Source organism: Herpailurus yagouaroundi, unplaced genomic scaffold (genome assembly GCF_014898765.1).
Source record: "Herpailurus yagouaroundi ecotype Mexico unplaced genomic scaffold, PumYag 163, whole genome shotgun sequence".
Classification (NCBI taxonomy): domain Eukaryota; kingdom Metazoa; phylum Chordata; class Mammalia; order Carnivora; family Felidae; genus Herpailurus; species Herpailurus yagouaroundi.
In genome coordinates this window covers 55,944,105-55,966,326 of record NW_024412404.1, presented here as the reverse complement: position 1 = coordinate 55,966,326, position 22,222 = coordinate 55,944,105, and the positions used below count along the sequence as shown (strand labels likewise).

Genomic DNA, 22,222 nt, shown 5'->3' with positions numbered 1-22,222 from the left:
GGCCGACACCGAAGCCTGATGTTGGAGTCTCTGGGCAAAGCCATTCTCTGTGCTCTACTCTGCTCCAAGCTGGGCTCAGCCAAAGTCCCGGAGCAGCATCCATTTTTGTGTCCACCTCTGCCTGGCCAATCAGGCTCTGACAGCCAGAAGGGGCCAGCATGACAGCTGGAAGCATGCACCCCTCTCTCAACTCTCCTATGCCTCCCCCCTCAGGCCAGCCGGGGCCCAGAAGGGGAGAGAAAAGCAGGGTCTTTTAAAAGGACTCAAAGAGAAAAAAAAGACCCATCAGCAATCACTCCAGGATTTGGGAAGACTAAGATTTTTTTGTTTTCCATCCCCAGGGGAGAACAAAAATATCTGAGCGAAAAAAGAAAATCAAAGGGCGCCTGGGTGGCTCAGTCAGTTGAGCATCCGACTTTGACTCAGGTAGTGATCTCATGGCTCATGAGTTCGGGCCCCATGTGGGGCTCTGTGCTGACCGCTCAGAGCCTGGACCCTGCTTCGGATTCTGTGCCTCCCTCTCTCTCTGTGCCCCCCCCCCGCCCCCACTCATGCTCTGTCTCTGTCTCTCTCAAAAGTACATAAACATTTTTTAAAAAATAACACAAGAAAGAAAGAAAATCAAGATTCCAAAAGAGCCTGGTGAAGAGGAAACACCTGTGTTGAGGGCTGGGAAACAGCACCAGGCAGATCCAGGCTCCACCCTCACGGAGCCCTGTGGTCAAGTGGAGGACGGAGGTCAGTCATCAGACTGTGGCAAGGATAAGGACAAAACCCAGGCCTGGTGGGGTCACCAGTGAAGGCTTCCAGGGGGAAGTGACCTGCAAGGTAGAGAGGCCCAGGGTTGAGTCGATTCCCAGGCAGAATTAGGGAAGTGTGTCTGGTGAAGGCATGGAGAAGAGGAAACGTGAAGGAGCGGCTGAGTCGGGGGCAGGGTGGGGGGTGCAGAGTTGGAGTGGTAAGCGAGGACAGGTGAGGCAGGGCCTGGTCAGCTCTGATAAGACCCTTGGCCTATTGTAGCAGGTGGTGGCATGATGAGATGGACATTTTAGAAAGAGCTTCCTGGCTGCTGTGTGGAGCGTGGCTGGACACAGGTAAGCCTGGATGGAGTCAGGGTAGGGGGAGACAAAGGAGTTGAGGCAGGAGAGGGAGGTGGCCAGGGTGAGGGAAACAGTGGGGGTGGGGAGAGAGGCCCGACTCCAGAGATACTGGGATGCAGAGGGGCCCGGACTTGGATTGGCCATGTGTGCTGGGCAGGGGAGGGTAGGCAGGGCAGAGGGAGAGGGAGGCCCCCGGGTCTCTGGGCAGCATGGGTTAGGGTGGTGATTTGCACCAAGATCAAACACAGAGGCAGCTTTAGAAGAAAGGGTCGCGCGCAGTTCGTCAGGGCTACAGGAAAATTACGTCAGCCGCTTGTCCTAACCACGGATCACACGACCACACTGAAAACGGCCAGCAACAAACTGCAAAGCACTTTACAAAGCGTTTCCTACCAGGAACTCCTGTGGCCACCTGATCGTCCACTAAGGTAAGGACTGCTGGGTCCCCATTTCAAAGATGAGCAAATCGAGGTTAAGGGACTTTCCCAACGCCATGGAATCAAGGGGGAGGCATGAGAGTCTCAGTCTTCTCGCTCCCAGTCTAGCAGGGACTCTACAGCCATATGTTTCCATTTAAAACGATATCTGGGGACACCTGGGTGGCCCAGTTGGTTGAGCATCTGACTTTGGCGCAGGTTATGACCTTGCAGTTCATGAGTTCAAGCCCCACATCGGGCTTACTGCTGTCAGCACGGAGCCTGCTTCAGATCCTCTGTCCTCTCTCTCTCTGCTCTGCCCCACTTGCGCTCTCTTTCTCTGTCTCTCTCAAAAATGAACATTTAAAAAATGAAATAAAATAAAACAAAACAAAATGAAACAGTATCTGATTTCTGGGCAGGGAAACAAATGACAGAGGATACAATTCTCTTGCCATAAAGCAGAACTATGACGGGGCCACAGACCAAAATGTTCGTAGTTGGGTATCTCACTGGCCATTTAAATTTTCCTCTCGTTAGATTATATTTTGGAAATGTCATCAATGGATGGATTTTATTTTTGTAAAGAGACAACGAACTAAAAGATAATTCTAAAAATAATTTTTAAAGATGACACAAGGACAGCACAACCATGAAACAGAAAAAAACAAACACCAGCACTCAGAATGTTTCTTGAGTTTGCATTTTCCTTTCTGACACTAGCTGCGAAGGGAGTCAGGAACCCGTGCCCACAGGCGCTCTTTAGGGGATAAACTTTTTGTTGTTCTTTGGTGATTTTTTTTTTTTAATTTAAACGTTTATATTGGCCCCAAATCTCCTTCCACCCACATTTTTTCTTCTCACTCTCTTGGGTGCTAGCTCCGAGGTACTCGGAACAAGGGGTGTTTAATGCGCTGAGGCAGATGCCGCGAGAGATGTTGCCAAGGGGCTGCTGAGCAGACGGAGCCCGGGAAATAAATTCGTAAATAGAGTCTGGGCAGAGACCATTAAAAGTGTTGTCCTAGTGTCTCTTTATGGGGCAGAACGCTGTCATGCTCAGGCTGCTGCGGGTCAGCTGGCCTCTTGTGCTGGGTTGAGGTCCCCGTTGCTGCATAAACTAGCTTGTTTTTCCCACTTTCGGCGACGAGCCTTAAAACAGACAGAAAAGCCCTTCTCACGCCTGCGACTGCCGTGACTTGGGGCTGGCAAGCAGGGCCCAGGGCGCTCACCAAACCTGGTTTGCTTTGTCTGTCAGAGAGACACGGTTCAGGTTAATGGCGTCTGCAGATGCAAGCACAGGCTGGAAATGGAACATTCCAGAGGAAGCAAAGGAGGTGGAGAGGCCACTACACTCACTGCTTGAGTTTAGCTAATGTGTCTGGCCTTCAAAAAGACAGTATGGGCTTTCTGGCCTCTGAGCCAGAGATCAAAATGCCACAATGAGGTACAAAGGTGTTAATCTGAATACTAACTGTAATGGTAAAAACCACTGGAAAAGAGAAACAAATAGTTCTCACTGTGTGTGTGTGTGTGTGTGTGTGTGTGTATACATACACATATATATGTGTATATATATATGTATATGTATATATATGTGTATGTATAATCAATATGAAGCCTTCAAAAATCAAGTTTATGCTATACTTATGGGCAAGGGCTTATTTTCAAGATAGTTTAAAGGAAGAATATGCCCACAAAAAATAAATAAGCCACAGGTAAGGATAGACTGCAGACCTGGACCAATGCTAGGTAGAAGGCATTAGGCCAGTTCCCCATTGCTCATTTGTATGCCCACTCCCCTGGAGAAGGGCAGCCCATGAGAATAGAAATTTCTGTGTTTTCTTCACTGATGTATCCCCAGGGCCTGACACTCAATAAATATGCATCAAATGGAAAAACATAAACCACATGTATGGAGAATGTTCATGACATGAGAAATATTTTTGAAATTATATTAAGAAAAAAGTAAGAAAGAAAAGGTAAGTATGTGCATGGGGGAAATGCTAGAAGGAATTACATGAAAAGTGTTGACTATGACTAGCTGAGTGCTAAAGTTATGGGTGACCTTTCCTTACAATTTTCTGTATGTGTTTAAGCAAAGTAATTTACCAATTACAATGACTTGAACAAAGACAACAATGATAAAGACGGAATAAAGGGGCGCCTGGGTGGCTCAGTCGGTTAAGCGGCCGACTTCGACTCAGGTCGTGATCTCGCAGTCCGTGAGTTCAAGCCCCGCGTCGGGCTCTGTGCTGACAGCTCGGAGCCTGGAGCCTGTTTCCGATTCTGTGTCTCCCTCTCTCTGACCCTCCCCTGTTCATGCTCTGTCTCTCTCTGTCTCAAAAAATAAATAAACATTAAAAAAAATTAAAAAAAAAAAAGACGGAATAAAAATGTAGCGTGCAGCATGGTTCAGAAAACTGTTAATCCTCTCTAGATGGTCCTGTGGCCTGTGGGGAAGCAGTCAGCCTGGGCCTGCCAGAGTTAACCCTGAGCCAGGGTCAGCAGGGAGTGGGGGGTCTATGCTCAGACCTGGTGGGAACTGGGAGCTTCTGGCCCCTTGAACTTGACTTCCAAAGACCAGGTAAGAATGTGGGTGTTAGAATACCCTAGAAAAGACAGATTAGAGTCCTAACTTCTAGTACTCCCGAATGTGACCTTATTTGGAAATAGGGTCTTTACAGAGGTAATAGAGTTAAAATGAGATCATTAGGGTAGACCCTAACCCAATATGACCAGAGTCCTTATAAAAAGGGGAAACGTGAACACACAAACACACATACAGAAAAGGACAGGTGAGGGTGAAGGCAGAGATCAAAGTGATGCTTCTACAAACAGAGCAAAGCCAAAGATTGCCAGGAACCACCAGAAGCTAGGGGAAAGGCTTGATCCCAAACTTCCAGCCTCCAGAACTGTGAGACAGTAAATCTGTTGTTTAAACCACCCAGTCTGTGACAGTTTGTTATGGCGGCGAAAGTAAACCAAGACAGCAAAGGAAAGCCTACCATGGAGTCAAGTCACGGGGAGAACATGGCAAGTCACTTCTTTCCCTGGGACTCGGTTTATCTACATGGAAAATGGGAGACCTGGCCTACAGCAGTGGGTTTTAAACATGGTTTTAACCTTGGGAATAAAATCTTACAAAGAGGTACAAACATAAAAGGTAAAAAGAATCCCTGATCAGTTAGAAGCCTGCTCTGGACCATACCCCCTCCCTGCAGAGCAGCCTTTGAAAACAATTCCAGATCATCTGTAAAATCTTGGTCAATACCCCTATTCTAAGAACCTCCAAACTCGAAACCCACAACTGGGATCACTGAGCATCTCACATGCACCCAAGCTTGCTCTGGACACCGGGAACCCAACCCCTTTGCCTTCAAGAGGCCGTTGGTCTTGATGGAGAGGTGAGGCTAATACCCGGAAAACCGGGCAGATAAGCCAGGCTGCCCTGTCCCTCTTGAGAGCTACAGCTGCAAACAGGTCACCTGATGTTCTAAATCCACCACATCTAAATTTATCTTGCCCTCCAAGGACGAGCAGATGCTGTGCCTTATCAGAGCACGGTAAGTGGCAGAATGACAGACGTGACGCGCCCTTATCGCCCCAAGGACGGGAATGACGTCCGCAGAAAGACTTGGTCTCCCTGACGATGAAATCAAGAGCTCACGTGCCAGGAGGACGGACGGGGACTGGGTCACGCAGGCCCTCAGGTGGGGTGGGACCTGTCCCAGGAGCCCGGATTCCTTTCCAGACCCTTAAGTGTGCCTCGCGATGCTGGGGCGGGGAGGGGGAGCCAATGGCCCCTGAGGAAGGGTGCACAGAAGGGGAGCCTGTTCGCAGTAAGGACCAGTCCCTGTTGCATCCCTGGGGGAGGACCCAAGGTGTCCCATTCCACACAGGAAGAGGAAGAAAGAGAACTCTCAGTGAGCACCAACAGTGTGCGGGCAGACCACTGGGGGCTGGATTAAGGGGCCACTGATGGTCAGAAAGCAGAGCTGAGCAGCCCAGTCTCTAGGGATAGTGTCCAAGGTCAGACTGGGCTGATAGGGGCCTGGGCTTCCCTCACCAGACAGAGGCCCTACAACCCCACCTGCTGAAGGCTACAGGATGGTTCCTGCCTGCCAGCATCCAAGCAGAATGGAGCAAGTGCCCCTCAGCCACGGTCCTGCAGATCAAAGGGGATGAGGCTCTGACCATCCTCTCGGAGCCCACAGACTCATTAGGGGACATGAAGTCAACAAGGAAAGAAGATTCTGCCCTGCCGTGGAATCAGGTGGGGGATTCAGTCTTTACTCACTCAACTTTGGTTGTTTGTTTTTTGAGACAGAGAAAGAGAGAGAGAGAATGAGCGGGAGAGGGGCAGAAAGAGAGGGAGAGAGAAAGTCCCAAGCAGGCTCTGCACTGTCAGTGCAGAGTCCAATGTGGGGCTCGATCCCACAAACCATGAGATCGTGACTTGAGCCGCAATCAAGAATTGGATGCTTCACCAACTGAGCCACCCAGGAGCCCCTCATTCAACTTTTAAGTACCCAAATAACATGCCAATGCATTCTCCTTTTTTAAAAAAGTCACCTTATAGATAAAGCTGATGTCCCCTCTGACTTCCATGCCTCCCCTGGGGCAACCACTGTTAGGACTATGGGGTGCCACCTTTCAGAACATCCACACGTCCTTTCAAAGAGATCCACCAGGCTAGGGGTCAGGGCAGAGTGTGTGACACTATGGGCTTCCCAAGGTGTGCGGTGGGGCAAAGGGAAGGAAAGAAGGCTGAGGACTGCAGGAATCAGGGTGAACCTCCAGGAGAAGGGGTCTGGAGGTGGGGGCTCAAGGAAAGGTAGGATTCATTGATGACCCCAAGGCAGGTGTCCCTGGGGACTGGACCCATGTGATGTCAGCACAAAAAGAGCCCCATTCATCATTTGTAGCCAATTCAGCCTCTCTAAAGCCCTCCCAAAGGGCCCTCGCCTTTGCCCTCCCACCACCAGCACCATGATGATGAGGATGAGGATGACAAGGACAATGACAATGAAGGCATGTGCCGGACACTCTGCTGGCCCTAATAACAGTTCTCCTGCTGTGGCATCAGTGTTTCCGTTTTACAGGCAGTGAAACTGCAGCCCAGAGAAATTAAGCAAGTTGCTTAATGTCACATGGCTGGGGGCACCATTGACCATAATGCCAATGCTGGAGGTCCCTCCACAGGACTGCACTGCTTCTGTGGCCAGTGCTACAGCTCTTGGGCCTCAACAATGCCTGGCACACATCAGGGGCTCCACAAATAGTTGTAGGCTGACTTCTTGTGTAAAGAGCATGAGCAATGTTGGGTGAATAATCAAGCACTAGGCAGTCCAAGGCAATTTTCAAGCTATTACAGTGTTTGGGGGTTGTTTTGTTTTGTTTTTTAAGTTAAGAATCTATATTTTCTTCTAGGCATCCCCGATAATCTAGAGCTTCTGCTCCTGGAGAGTTAAGGCTTTGGCAAGAAGCTCTCCCACAAGGCAAACGAAATGTCCCCCATCCATCTGTGAGTGCACAGGGCATCACGGCAGTTACTTTCTGTGAATGGCCTCCTCGTGAACGTCAGTCCTGCCAGGGGGTGGGGAGGGGGACTTGATTTATTATATGGCTTTTGGACAGTTCCTCCAGAAATACTGCCAAATAGAGGAATAATCAACTCTTTCACTCAAGCCCCTCATACTTTTTTTTTTTAATGAAAGAATAAAGTACGCAATGAGCCTGAACTAAATAAATAAAAATGCCACACTTTTGCCCAACAGAACTTTCTGCGTCACTGAGGAATATTTACAGACCTCAACAATCTTTTATCTTCATGATGACGTCCAACCTTCTCAGTTTTGGGCATTCTGAGAACGTCTTTGATTTGGGTTCTCTAATTGTCTTATGGGAACAATTAGTTTATTAATTAATAATGTCATTATTCGATGGTGCTTTGAACAGACATTAGAGAACCGCTTCCCTCTCTTGCGGTCTGCCCACCCTCCACCAGGGCTGTCTGAAATCAGTTACTCACGTCTGGGCTCACACTGGAAACAGATACATGTGGCAAGGAATCTCTACTCATTGCTGACAATCACAGGTCTGGTTTCAGGCTGGGTAGGGAGGCAATGTCCATTCAGCCACTTTATCCATCCGCCCACCCACCCATCCATCCATTCACTGTGCCAGCCATGGAGACCTCCATGATAGAAATGACATGGTCCATACCTTCAGAGATCTCACACAAAGAGATGCCCTGGGAGGCTCAGAGTGAGGCCACGTCCTCCAGGAATATTCCTCATGGGTGGAGACCTCAGTATTGTTCTCTAGCTCAGCATCTGGTATCTCCATCATGCAACTCTCTTGATTTGTTATCACCTCCTTATTTCCCAGTCTCCTGGGCAAAGCTGTGAATGAGTTCCGAGATGGCAAGAACCAGGTCTACCTCCCCAGTGGGTGGTGCATAATAAGTGCTCAATAGGGTGCCTGGGTGCCTCAGTTGGGTAAGCATCCGCCTCTTGGTTTTCAGCTCAAGTCATGATCTCATGGTTTGTGGGATCAAGCCCCGCATCTGGCTCCATGCAGACAGCGTGGAGTCTGCTTGGGATTCTCCCTCTCTCCCCCTCTCTCTGCCCCTCCCCCCTCTCAAAATAAATAAACACTTAAAAAATAATAAGTTGCTCAATAAGTACTTTTTGAATAAGCAAATGAATACACAATCCATTCTTATGAAATAAAATAAAGACAGAAAAAGACCAACTCTGCTTTGAGTACTGGCTGTGGCCTGATGCCCAAGATGTTTATGAGTCAATCTGATGTTGGGGAGTGGAAAGCTGTAGCTCAGGGCCCGGGGCCCGGACCGTCCTGGCAGGTCACTTCTACTCTTGGAGCCTGTATACTTAGGTCCGAAATGTGTGGTCGGAGAAGATACTTTCAGTTCCTTGAGTTGGGCACTCTATGAAAACCTCACATCCCTGGGAGAATTGGTCAAACTGCAGCCTCAAGGAATAGGGGCCTGGCTGGACTCCCCCATCTAGCAGATGTGAGACCATGGCCCCATCTTGTAAGTGTATGAAGCTTCTTCATGCACACAGCAAGGGTTGGGGAAAGGGTGCCATAGACTAGATGCTTCCCAAGTCCAAGCTTCTAGTACCTTAAGTGGAGGAGACTGGCTAAGATGAAATTTGGGTACAGCAAGAACAGGTCACATGATTTTTAAAAGAGCCCCAACTTCCAACACTGCACACCTCACTCACTCCTTGATTCACCCAATATTTGGTGGGGCCCTAGTATGTGCCAGGCACTGTTCTAGTGGTGAACCAGACAAGACACAGTCACTACTGTTGTGGAACATCCAGTCCAGTTGGGGAGACGGAGAATACACAAATCAACAGCTGAACAAAAGATGATTTCAGATGCAGTATGGGCAAAGAACATTAAGAAATTGTGAGGGGTGCCTGGGTGGCTCAGTGGGTTAGGCATCCGACTTTGGCTCAGGTCATGATCTCATGGTTTGTGAGTTCTAGCCCCTCATTGGGCTGTCTGCTGTCAGCACAGAGCCCACTTTGGATTCTTTGTCCTCACTCTCTCTGCCCCTCCCCTACTCTCTCTCTCTCTCTCTCAATAAATAAACAAACAAACAAACAAACGTAAACATAAAAAATTTTTTTGCACCATGTGAGAGGCAGCAAGTAGAGGGAAAAGCTGGTTGGGAAGGCTTCTATCTGAGCTGAGACCTAACAACTACCTGGCAAAACGTAGGAAGAACATTCCAGGTGGAGGGAACAGCAGGTACAAAGGCTCCAGGCTGGAAACATACATGGCGTAACTGGAGAACAGAAAGGTAACCCGTGCGGCTCGTGAATGGGGCAGGAGGGGGTGACCCGAGACGAAGGTGAGGGTCTGCCCATGCAGGGCAGGCTGGGAAGGGCATTGCCAAGAGGTCCGTGGGTAAGATTGAGAGGGTTCGTGGACTTGGAGGGAGAAAAATGTCATCTCTCTTTTTCACCAGTCTTTACCTGAAAATGAGCACTTCCTTCAGTCACGAATGCCAACAACAACCGACAGTGACGTTAGTGGTGCCAAGCATTCGTCAACAACAAGATACTGCAGATGCATTCATAACACCACTGTGGCAGCATCTGGAGACATCACTTCTGCTCATCACAAACCCAGAGTTACAGTTACAGCTGTTAGACCAGCCAGTTGGACGCTACTATCTAAAGTGTTAACAAAGGAGCACGTATATTTCGACATCATAAATTCTTAAAGTATCTCATAACTGAATCTGAAAAGAACTGGTTTCCTTTGTAACCCTACATATTTTGTTTTATACAAGGAAAAGCATTATTCTGAGAAGGGGTCCCTAGGCTTCACCCGACGGCCAAAGTGCTCACAAGGAGTTCGGTTTCTACTCCAGGAGGGACGGAGAACTGCTGACGTGCTTTCCACAGGTTTCGTGGGCTGCAGCCTCCAGGCTGCAAAGTCACCCTGGCTGTGGGAGAAGACTGTGCTCGTACAAGGTGGTGCCAAAGGCAAGTGAGGGCATGGCCTACTCCGACCTCTGTCCTGGGCAATGTGGAGGGGGCAGCGCCCCTGGGGCCTCGAGGGCTCATCCCAAGCCTCTCCCACCCACCCACCACACCACCTCATGCTGCCCTCTTGACACAGAGGAGCCCTGTCACTTGGCCCAAAGCCCGCCCCAGGGCATCCTCCCAAAGAGCTTCAGAAAGTGAGCACGCGTGTCCACAAGAAAAATAAATGCGGCCTCTGCCACTGTTTGGTTTGAATATTGGTCCAGAACAGAAACGAGATTTGTACTTTAGAAAGACTTCCAGCAGGACCCCAGCAGAGGCTGGGCAAACACCAGGCTGATGGACGGTGAACACTCGGGAAGGCCCGAGCACCGGGACCCACTGCCCCGAGCGGCAGCTTTATGGCGGCCTTCCTGTTTTTCCCGGGCCTCTCTTCACACTGCTCTCTCACACACTGAGTCTTTTCAATGCCCTCCAGGAGAACAGAAGAATCCATTTGCACACACCAGCACACACGTTTCTCTCACCCTCCCCAGGGGGTGGACCCTGCCAGGAGGCCTGTTTATGGACATACAGGGACAGATGGGGAGGGGGCCCGCGGGTGGGGTCCTCAGAAAATCTGAGAGCTGAATCCCATGCTCCCAGATCCCCCAGACCAGAGGTGAGACTGAGGTCTGGCCAACTGGAAGGTGAGGGACATCTGTGGTGTTTCTGGGGCGGTGCTAGAAAGCTCATGGGGAGCAGGGATGCAGTGTGGGGTATGGGAGAGGGGGCTGGGAAGGGCAGGACTGGCTCACCTCGAAGGATCAGAACAGCATCTGAGAGGAGTGGAGAGGAGGCGTGCACCGGGTCTTTGGAACCAGATTTAGTGAGCAGAAAAGGAAACTGAGGCACCCATGTTGCTGATGAGGACCAGCAGAAGAGAGACAGCTCTAGCAGACAGCTACACCAGCCGCTGCCCGTTCAGCTCAGAGCCCCTTTCCCAGGCTTCTGACTAGAAAAGAACACGCTGGGGTTTCTTTGGAGGGGGAGGAGGTTGATTTTTTTTGTCTACACGCATTGGCATTTCTGGGCTGTGAGTGTCTCCAGCACCCGGTGCCTGGGAATAAGGAAGGCAGAAAAGAGAACCCAGGAGCTCACTGTCAGGTCATTCTTCACATTCCCGGGCCCCCAGCCAGTCTGCCTTCTGGTCTCCACTTTTCAGAATTTTCCTATATTTGTTTCGTACGTAATGTCCAGAGCTTTGGCCTGTCCTTGGTGGGAGGGCCAGGGACAATACATCTCTTCTATCGTGTCTGGAACCAGAAGTCCTGTATTTCATACTTATATGTTTTATATTTTTAAGCAACACATGACTCAAATATAGAGATTACTCAGGTTTCTTTGACCTGCATGGCGGGAATGCCCTTTACACGGCTTTCAATGCTCTTCCATTTATTGGAAACACTGTGTAAGTTGATTGTTAGGCCCCTTCATCCTTTCCTTTGCTCATTCGGCCACCCAGCTGTCTGCTGTGAGCCTCCAGGCACCAGGTCCACAGTAGAGAATCTAAAAGACCCTTCCCAAAGAGCCTTTCCCACTTGGGGTGAGCAGACAGCAAACCACAGCTGAGGCAGGGTACCCCCACAGAAGAGAACAGTGCGCTCTGAAAGACCCTGGCCAGGGGGGTAATTTAAATTCTCTGAGGAAGACATGAACAGACACTTTTCCAAAGAAGACATCCAGATGGCCAACCGACACATGAAAAGACGTTCAACATCACTCCTCATCCGGGAAATACAAATCAAAACCACAATGAGATACCACCTCACACTTTAGAGTGGCTAAAATGAACGACTCAGGAAACAACAGATATTGGCGAGGATGTGGAGAAACGAGAACCCTCTTGTACTGTTGGTGGGAATGCAAACTGGTACAGCTGCTCTGGAAAACAGTGTGGAGGTTCCTCAAAAAATTAAAAATAAAACTACCCTATGACCCAGCAATAGCACTACTAGGAATTTATCCAAGGGATACAGGAGTGCTGATTCGAAGGGGCAAATGCTTCCAAGTGTTTATGCCAGCACTTTCAACGATAGCCAAAGTATGGAAAGAGCCCAAATGTCCATCAACTGATGAATGGATAAAGAAGATACGGTATATATATACAATGGAATACTACTCAGTGATGAAAAAGAATGAACTCTTGCCATTTGCAACAACATAGATGGAACTGGAGGGTATTACGCTGAGTGAAATAAGTCAGAAAAAGACAGATATCATATGTTTTCACTCATAGGTGGAATTTGAGAAACTTAACAGAAGACCATAGGGGAAGGGAAGGAAAAATAAATGGCAAGCAGAGAGGGAGGCAAACCATGAGAGACTCTTAAATACAGAGAACAAACTGAGGGTTGAGGGGGCAGGGGGTTGGGGGGGCGGGGAAAATGGGAGATGGGCATTGAGGAGGGCACTTGTTAGGATGAGCACTGGGTGGTGTATGTAAGTGATGAATCATGGGAATCTACTCCTGAAGCCAAGACTACCCTGTATACACTGTATGTTAGCTAACTTGACAATAAATTATTTTTTCATAAATAAATAAATAAATAAATAAATAAATAAATAAATAAATACATTCTCTGAGGAAGTGGTCTTGGGGCCTGACTGTGCCCCACAGGGCATTCCTGGTACCACCACCTGTGGGCAGTCTACCCAAAAGCAGAGAAGCAAATGGCTTTCCAAGAACAAGCTTTGCAGGTAAGGCCCCTCCCAAATAAGCCTGGCTCTCACACAATGACCCCGCCTCTCTGCACAGCTCTCCACTTTGAGGGCAGGGGTTCTTACCTCCTATTCAAGCTCTCTCCTCTAAATCAACACCCCAGAAAGGTCTCTTGCATCAGTCCTTTGGCTGTAAGCATGAGTGGGAGCCCCTCCTTGGGCCCACTGAGGAAAACTGGGCTCAGCACCCAGGAAAGACATTCTGGTCTCCGGTGAACTTGCTCACCCGGGACAGGAGAGGGCTTGTCTCCCCAAGGGGGTATGACAACCATGGCAACTGAGGTCTCCACCCCTAGCCCTATTCTCTCCAAGCATAAATTAGCATGAAGAACAAAATGGCCCCAGGAAATAATGGGCCAACTCCAGATAAGCTCTTCCTGTCTTCTCTCTGAAAGCCACTTGGAGTTTAACTGGCAAAACTCTCCCAGCCCCAGGAGATGTGCCCATCTTCTCTCCCACCCTGCCCCATGTGCCCCAAAGGGTGAACATCAAGGGTGAATGTGGCACCCACAGCACAGGAAGGACCTAGCAGAGTGATGGCTGCTGGGCCTCCCAGAAAGAAAGCTGAAGTGCTAAGGGAGGTGTCCTGGGATCCTGAGGATAGCTCCAGTGAAGCCCTTTACACATGGTCTCACTTGAGTGGGTTCATGATCATTTCTTTCACCCAAGGAAACAGAGGCTCAGTCAGATTAAGTGACTCGTCAGGGGGCCAGTAGAGAGGGTGAGATTTGAACCCAAGTCTGTCTGGACCCAGAGACCCTGATCCCTTAGGCCAGCTCCACTCACCCTAAGAACACCGTGGGGGTCTGATCTGAGGTAGATCTTGAGGACACTTCCCATGCATTAGCACCCCACCTTCTTCACCTGCTCACATCTGTCTTCATCGGGTACAGGTGGCTTCCTTTCATTTCATAAACACTAATTAAGCGAGCTCCTCCCTCCACGGTGGGCATGCAGGGCACACAGAACAAGCAGTTGTCATCTGCTGTGACAGCAAGGCAGAAGAATCTGGAGGGTGGGCTAAGCGGCCAGGACTAAGCAGCCCTGGGGGGCCATGTAAGTCCCGCCTAGCCTGGGGAACTGGTGGAGGCCAGGCCACATGGAAAAGCCATTCGGAAAAGCTAAGTGGTTTTGAGTGGCCTCACATTTCATAGCAGGCACTGGGCAGTTCACCCACAGCCCTGGACAGAAGTCCCAAGAGCAGCAAGGCCCACAGAGTTCTGGGTGACTGGGCCATCCTCTATCCAGCATTCAATGGATCTCGGTCTAATAAACAGTGGTTAGCACGTCCACAAGCGCTCCGACAGACAGGAGCAGATAAGAAGCCTTCACGCAGTAGGGGCTGGTGTACATGGGGCACACAGGGGAGAAGGGCCAGGGCCCCCACCAGTAAGGAGGAGCCCCACCATGCCCACCCGCTCCGTGGGAGCCCTGTGTCCTCATTTGGTGAGTTTGGCTGTGCCAGCCCCTTAAGAAACAAGGTCCCTCTGCTGTTCGAGGTGCTTTGCTGTGTGGGTGCTGGATAAAGAGTTCTGGGCTGTTACCACTGAACAGGGCGGCCCCTCAGTGAGCACATCAACATCCTCAGCAAGAGGACAGGGAGCCTAGACATTCGCCTCACCCTCAATTCCCAAAGCTTTGCTTGCTGAGGGCAGAGCCCACAGTCTCCAGGAAAGAAGGGTGGAAAGCTATATGTGGGCGCTCAGTGCCAGGCCTGGCCCACCTCCACCACCCTCCTACAAGCTGTGCAACTTTGGGCTGGTTGCAGAACCTCAGTTTTCCCACCCAAGAGATGGAGTAAAAAAAAAACAAAAAACAAAAAACAAACAAACAAAAAAAAACAGTACTTGCAGGGCGCCTGGGTACCTTAGTTGGTTGGGTGTCCGACTTGATTTTGCTCATGTCATGAATCATGGTTCATGGGATTGAGCCCAGCGTTGGGCTCCAAGCTGACAGCACGGAGCCTGCTTGGAATTCTCTCTCCCTTTCTCTCTCTCTCTCTCTCCCCACTATCCCCCCTCTCAAAATAAATACATAAACGTAAAAAACAAAACAAAACAGTACTTGCCTCCAAGGGTAATTGGGAGATAATCCTGCCCAGCACACACCAAAGAGTCAATGAGTGTTAGTTCCATCTTTACGTCAATTAGCAAGGATGTCAGCCTGGAGCTCCTATCTGGAATCACTTTGCTGCACTAATTATTTCGTATTTGACTCACTGTCCAAATGGTTTGGTTGTAAGTGGGCTCCTTGCTCCCCTCCCAGCCCCTTCCCATGCCCCCTCCAGGCAGGGCAGCTTACCTATGGTCCTTCGGAGGTCTTCACACTGGCTGATGTGAGGAAACTTCAGGATTTCCTTCCACTTCTTGCTTTTCCCCTTGCGCTTTCCTCCACCCCCTGCAGAAATGGGGAGAAAAGATGTCGGGCTCAGGTTGGTCTTGTGAAAGGCTCCAGAGCCTGTTTCCCATCCCGGCGAGCCTGTCCACCAGCTCCAGGGGCTGGGAGACAGCCAGGGGGCTCAAGGTCAAGTCAGTGGCACACCCCAAACCCCCCAGGCACACACACTCCCTCCTGGCCAGCATCAAGCCTGTGTGTTCTCCCCACACAGCTCCCCACACAGCTCTCCTCAAGCAGCAGGAGCAGTCGAGCCCCTCCAGTCATCCGTGCCTGAACCCACACCAGTTGCCCTGTTCTTTCTCCACATCTCCCCCTGCCCTTCAGGCCCCCTGGGTGCCCAGTCTCTGGCGTCAGACTAGACCCCAACCTTCCCACAGCAGGGGCCAGGCCGGCTGGACTTAATATTGCCTTCGGGCTTGGGAAGTCCTTGCGGAATGGATCCACAAGTGAGTGGACTACAGCCGCCTCACTGCCTCCTTTTGTCCTCTTGTTTCCTGTGGAGAGTCCCGTTCCCCAACTGGAGGCCAGATGTTGGGAACAAGGACTTCAATTTCCACTTGTCTGGTGTACCCCCTTCTTATCCCTCCCCCACAAGCCCCAGGGTCTCAGAGGATGTATACTCAAGGCTGGAAGGACTCCTGAAGGGCCCCATCCTGCCTCGCATCCTCCTCTGTGTGCATGTGCGATGAACACGCACGTGCTAGGGATACGCACGTGTGATGGATGTGCACGCATGATCAGCACACGTGCAATGAATCTGCACACACAAGGAACATGCACACGTAATGAACATGCAATAAACACGTGGAGCTGAGTAAGGTACACACTCAGGGCATTCCCACCAACCACACTAGTCTTATCCAAGGACAGTGGACAGATGTCCGAACGCTCAGGTATACAAACAGCAAGGGGAGGCACCAACTCTGGCCTGTGTTCCTGAGCCTATCGGCATTTGAGCCTTAGACCTGGAGGCCCCTCTGTGTCTAGTGGCCAGGACCTTCCAGGGACTGAGATGCCATTACCCACCATCCACCTCCAGAGTGGCCTTAGATACCACATCACTAAAGATCACATAGCTCTTTAGGTCCCTCAGTATTTTAGGATTTTGAGGGCCTCTCACCCTCCTCCATGTAGTCAATACCCCAACACCTGTGGACTTTAGAGCCCAGTTAGAGACACAGGATCTGGGGTAGGGCCTCGGCACCCTGGGCCTGCTCCTTGCTCGGGGTTGGGTGTGCAGCACCTCCAACCTTTAACCCTTCCAGAGCGTGCCTGGGCCCCCCTCTCCAACCAGCAAACCAAGGGATACAGAAGGGCTTAGCTTGTGCCCACCCAGGCCCAGTGTGTGCCCCAGGGCTGGCAGGGAGCTGGTCTTAAGGAGTGGGGATCCCCAACTGTCAACCCTGCTGCCCTGGAAAGCTAAGGCCGGGTTCCCCATTAGCAAGTGGGTTGGCTTCTGAGGCTGGGACCAGGACCCCCACCCTGGGGGCTGGGAAATAGGAGAGGGAGCTGATGGTGGGGGTGTCCTTTCTCTGCTCTCTGCTTGTCCTGTCTTCTTTTCCTCTCAAGCCTCTGCAGAGGGCAAAGGCCTCAGACTCTACAGGACAGAACAAGTGTATATTGGGCATTTGCTGTGGCCAGGCACCATTTGAACATTATCTTGTGTAATCCTCAGAATGTCTCGTTGAGGAAGAGATCACTGTGAGCCACGTCACAGATGAAGAAACAAATATCCAAGGTTGAGCAACTCGCCGGCTGACGACCCATCTGACTCCACACTTGCTCTTTCCTCTAACCAGGGTCAACACACATGTGCGCACACTGCAGAGTCCTTCCCCGGGGCCCTTCCCTGGACTCTCTGCAGTCCTTACTCTAAATCTACAAGGCAGGACTATTACTGTTCCCCCCTGACAAATAAGGAAACTGAGGCATGGGGAAGAAAGAAGCAAGTGGCTTTCTTTACTGGCTTATTAATAGCAGAGCCAAGGCCCCAACTTGAGTAGACTCTGGACCCCAGGCACTCACCCTCACCCTTCTGTCTGTAAACCTCCCTTTGGGGTACATTGAAAGCCAGGGAAATTCTCAGGGATAAAAAAAAATTGCTGGGGTCAGACCACAGAAGTGATGCAGCATTGAGTAAGAGGAGCAGGAAAGGGGATCTCTCTAGCCGGGGCCCAAGCTTGCAAGCTCTGAGAAAAGACGTCACCCCAGACACCTGCAAACTTGTTCTGCTTGACCCACACATGGCTTGTTTGTTTGCTGTTCACTGAACCAGTTGTCAAGATTTCAAACCACGAGGAGACTTCACATGCAAATCCAGATTTCAGATTTCTCTCCATAACGAAGCATCCCACATGGCAAGAAAGGGTTAGAGCTAGGGAACAGCTGCTCCCGTGGACAGGCCGTGTGGCTGCTTGGCCTCTGTAGGGATTAAAATGTGCATCCCCTAGAAAAGGGCCGCCCTCTGGAGACATCAGCAAAGTCAGATGCTCCCATCTCAGCCTCCACCAGGCTGGGAGGTCAAAAGGGGCCATTAGAACAAGAACTAAGTCCTTGTCCTTTCCTATTCCTGCACTACTCGCTCCCAGATCTGGCTGGAAGAAAGCACATTTGTGTGTGTACGATAAAATATACACAACATGAAATGTGCCATCTTACCCATGATTAGGTATACGGTCCAATGGCACGGACACATTCACATTGTTATGCAGCCATCACCACCATCCACCTCCAGAACTCTTTCATCACCCCAGACTGGAACTCGGGACCTATTAAACACTAGCTCCCTCCTCCCCCAGCCCCTGGCAGACACCATTCTACTTTCTGTCTCTGTGAATTTCACTCCTCCAGTGAAATCACACAGTATATCCACTTGTGACTGGCTCATTGTACTTAGTGTAATGTACACGAGGTTCGTTCATGTTGCGGCATGTGTCAGATTTCATTCAGTTTTTAAGACCAAATAACATTCCATTGTGTGTAGGTACCACATTTGGTTTATCCATTCCATCCATTTTTTTACATTTTTTTTAACATTCATACATTTTTGAGAGACAGAGAGAGACAGAGCGTGAGTGGGGGAGGAGCAGAGAGAGGAGACACGGAATCCGAAGCACACTCCAGGCTCCGAGCTGTCAGCACAGAGCCTGACATGGGGCTCAAACCCACGAACTGTGAGATCACAACCTGAGCTGAAGTCAGATGCTTAACCGACTGAGCCACCCAGGCGCCACCAACCATTCATCTACTGATGGACACTTGGGTTGTTCCCACCACTTGGCTTTTGTGATCGGTGCTGCTATGGATATCTGAGTCCCTGCTTTTAACTCTTTTGGGTATATGTCCAGGAGTGGAATCACTGGGTCATATTGTAGTTGCACTTTTCTGTAGAACTGATAAGGTCTTCTGGATAGTACAGATCACCAGGCTATACTGCATCAGGCTGTCTCCCAACTCTCTGTGATCAGAACCCAGGGATGTGACTTCTGGAAAGGCCCATCCCCCTACCCCCCACCATGTGATTCTCAAGTGGCCAGTGTATGGAAACCAGGAGCCTATTTTACATGCATATACGTGTGTGTGTGTGTGTGTGTGTGTGTGTGTGTGTGTGTGTGCATAGTTCTTACGGATTAATTGAACCATTAGGAACATTAACCCAGACTCATTCATTCACTCAACCAATATATGTTGAACATCTACTAGAAGGAGCTGGGACAAGAGACACAGGGTGTCATCATCTTGGGGCTTCCAACCTAGCAAGGAAGACAGACATCAAAGGCTTTATTTCAGTGGCTCGAAGCGGGGGGACAACTTTGTCCTCTGGGGGACAACCGGCAATGTCTAGAGATATTTTTGGTCGTCACAGCCGGGGTGGGGGTGCTACTGGCATCAGGTAGGCAGAGGCCAAGAACGTGGTTGAGCACTGTACAATGTGTGAGGCAGCCCCCCCACAACGGAGCGATCTGCCCCAAAATGTCAATAGTGCTGAGGTAGAGACACACTGCTTTATTTAACAAGCATTTGGACCAGCACTCAGAAGGGCAGGGTTTGGGGGAGACATGTTTGGGGCAACATGTCGCTGAAGCTGGAGTTAGGAAGGGAGGGGGTACCACCCAGGGAGCTGTCCCAGGCCAAGGGGGCAGACCTTCCGGCCCATGTGGGGCTCCTTTCCTCCTAAGGAGTAGGAGCCCCCAGAACAGGGCAGGGACTGTGGTAGGCAGAATAATGCTCCCCAAAGTGTCACCTGAACATGTTAGCCTATATCACAAAGGGGAACGAATATTACAGATGGAATTAAGGATAACAGTGGGAACATTATCTCAGGCGGTCTCGGTGGACCCAGTGGAATGGTTAGAGTCCTTACATGTGGAAGAGGGGGAAGAAGAGTCAGTTTAGAGCCATGCTGTGTGAGAAAGACCAGAAAGCCACTGCCGGCTTTGAAGACGGAAGGGGCCACGAGAAGGCGGGTGGCCTCTAGAAACCACAAAAGGCAAGAAAACAGATTCTCCCTGGGAGCCTCCAGAAAGAACGGAGCCCTGCCCACACCCTAGTTTTAACCCAGTAAGACCCATGTCAGACTTCTGACCTCCTGAAATGTAACTCATTAATTTGTGTTCTTTTAATCCATTGGGTTTGTGGTATTTGTTACAGCGGCAAAAGGAAACTAATCCAGGGACGCTCTGGCCATTAGGGGTGTCCCCCTAAATGGCCACTGGGATCCTGAACTCACCTGGCCTCCAGTTCCTTGGACACAAACCCTGCCCCTCCATAACTCAAAGAGGTCGCCACTTCCAGACAAATAGTTAGCTCTTACGTGTGCCGCTGGGTTATTAGATGACATATTTGATGACTGAAGTGTCAATACTCTATTGTTTCAGTCAGACCTGACTGTCTCTCAGGACCCTGAGGTGGTGAGGCCCAACACCCTGCTGCAGAAGTTCCTTGCGTGTCCTGGCCCTGTGACCCCAGCTGCCCCAGGCCCACCTCCCTGCTTGGGAGGATGTCAGGCCTACAGGGAGCTAAGGCCACCACCTCTCCACTACTCAGGGCCCAGCCAGGCCCCAGCAGCTGGGATGGCCAGTTCCCAGGCCTGCCCATCAACCATTGCTCATCCGTTCTCCTTGACCAGTTTCAAAGCCCTTCACCATGTGGTCACAGTCTTTCCAAGCTTGATTTCTCTCCCTGCCATTGCTCTCAGGACCTTTGCACTCACTGTTCCTTCTGGCAATAACATCTCCTGCCTACCTACTGTGTAAACGACTTTCATCCATGCTTCAAGTCTTAACGCAGGCATTCGGCTTCAAGGCTTCCTGTGCACTGTATGGCCATCCAGGAGGGCCTTCTCTGACCTCAGTAGCTGAAGTGGGGCCCATTCTCTGCCTTCACCACTGCCATTAAACTGTGTTTGGGAGGCCCTGGTCAGTTGGGCAGCCTGTCTCTCTTGCACACACTCATCAGCTGACAGATTCACTTATCTGTCCCAACAGATTCACTTGTTCTCCCAACACATTAAGCACATTTTCACTGACGGGTCCAACCTGTATGTGTGAAGTTACTACCAGATTTCTGGGACCAGCCCCAGCTCTTACCAGTACCTGACATCTTCCTATTTAGTGATTTACTTGCCAATCCTTAGTCTCCCTGTTTGAAGGAAGACCATGGTGACAGAGACCTTGGTTTCTCTGCTCTCTGTTGCTCTCTCCTTGGCCCACTGTGGATGTGCAAACAGTATTTGCCAAGCAGATGCAAGCATTGTCCCTGTGACCTCTGCATGCATCACCCTCTCCCCCATGACCCCACAGGAGAAGTTCCTGACCCCTCCACCTGCTGAAGCCCACTCTTTCTTCAAGCCCCAGCCAGCTGTCCCTTCTAGGGCTGCCCTTGAGAGGAAGACTCCCCGCCCCCCAACTTGCCAGGCCTACAGCCTACTCCCAGTTCGGCCCAGACCTATTCAGTGTCCCTCCGGGGGGTGGGGCACCTAACACAATGCCTGGTTAATCACAAGCTTTCATTAAGTTAGGATGACTGACTGGGTAAATGAATGTTTGCCGGAATAAATGACAATGTCCACCCCACCCTACCCCCAGCAGTCTGAGGTTAGCACTGAACTGGGTTCTGTGCGTTTGGTGTTCACTAAGGTGGCATTAGCCCCATTTCACAGATGAGAAGCCAGAGGCTCAGGGAGAGGAATTAATGGGATCAATGAATGAACTCCCAGCCATTTCCTGTCTTGAGCAGCTTTGGGTTTTATTTGCTTTACCATCTGACCCACTGCTGCTCATAGTTTATCTTTCACGTGCCAGAAACAATCAGTGAACTGGACATGGTCCCTGCCCTCAGGGACATCCAGTTCATTCCAGGCTTCAAAGAGCAGAGACCATGGGGGTGGCCTGGCAGGCGGTGGGGGGGGGGGGGGGGGGGGGGGGGAGCAGCTCCAGCTGGGAAGGGGATGGCAGCAACAGGGACCAGGGGGCCAGACAGGAAGGGGAAGAGGCCAAGATGCTGGGGGACATGGGCTGAAGTCTGCCAGCCCACGGTTCTGAGGAAAAGCACCAAAGGATCAAGATGGCAGGTCTTGATCCTGGAACGGGAAAGAGTTTTGCCTTTTCTCAAGGCAAAGCCTGGAGAAAGGTGGGCAATGGGAAGATGGGAGTCTTCTCTGACTCTGGACCTCATCCCCAACTGGCCCCATAGGAGGGAGGGGGCAGCTTGCAGGAAGGAAATTGCTTAGCAAATCATTGCTGCTTTCTCTAGTCCCTAGCGTCCCCCTCCACTGCCAGCTATGGCCTCACACAGGTGTACCCGGGGCAGGGGGGGGCGGGGGAGGGTGCAGCTAAGGGAAGTGTGATAAGGGGGTGGCAGGGCAGGAGAGAGGCAGCCAACAGAGAGGGCTGGGGGGCTCCTCTGGCAGGAGGGCAAGTCTTAGCAGGGAGTGGAGTGTGGGACTTGGGGACAAAAGGCAAAGTAATAGTGGCTCCCATGTCTTAAGCATGGGCCACGCACTCATTTCTTGTGCTCC

General features: G+C 50.7%; 1 protein-coding gene across 2 annotated transcripts in view; it reads right to left on the bottom strand.

The window, feature by feature from the left end:
• The window catches only part of GRK5 (G protein-coupled receptor kinase 5), a 221,995-nt gene that overhangs the window by 107,637 nt on the left and 92,136 nt on the right, over positions 1-22,222 (bottom strand). For both annotated transcript variants that reach the window (XM_040486603.1, XM_040486604.1), the window contains exon 2: positions 15,109-15,204. In XM_040486603.1, coding sequence (XP_040342537.1) covers positions 15,109-15,204 — 96 coding nt within the window. The remainder of the gene's footprint in view (positions 1-15,108; positions 15,205-22,222) is intronic.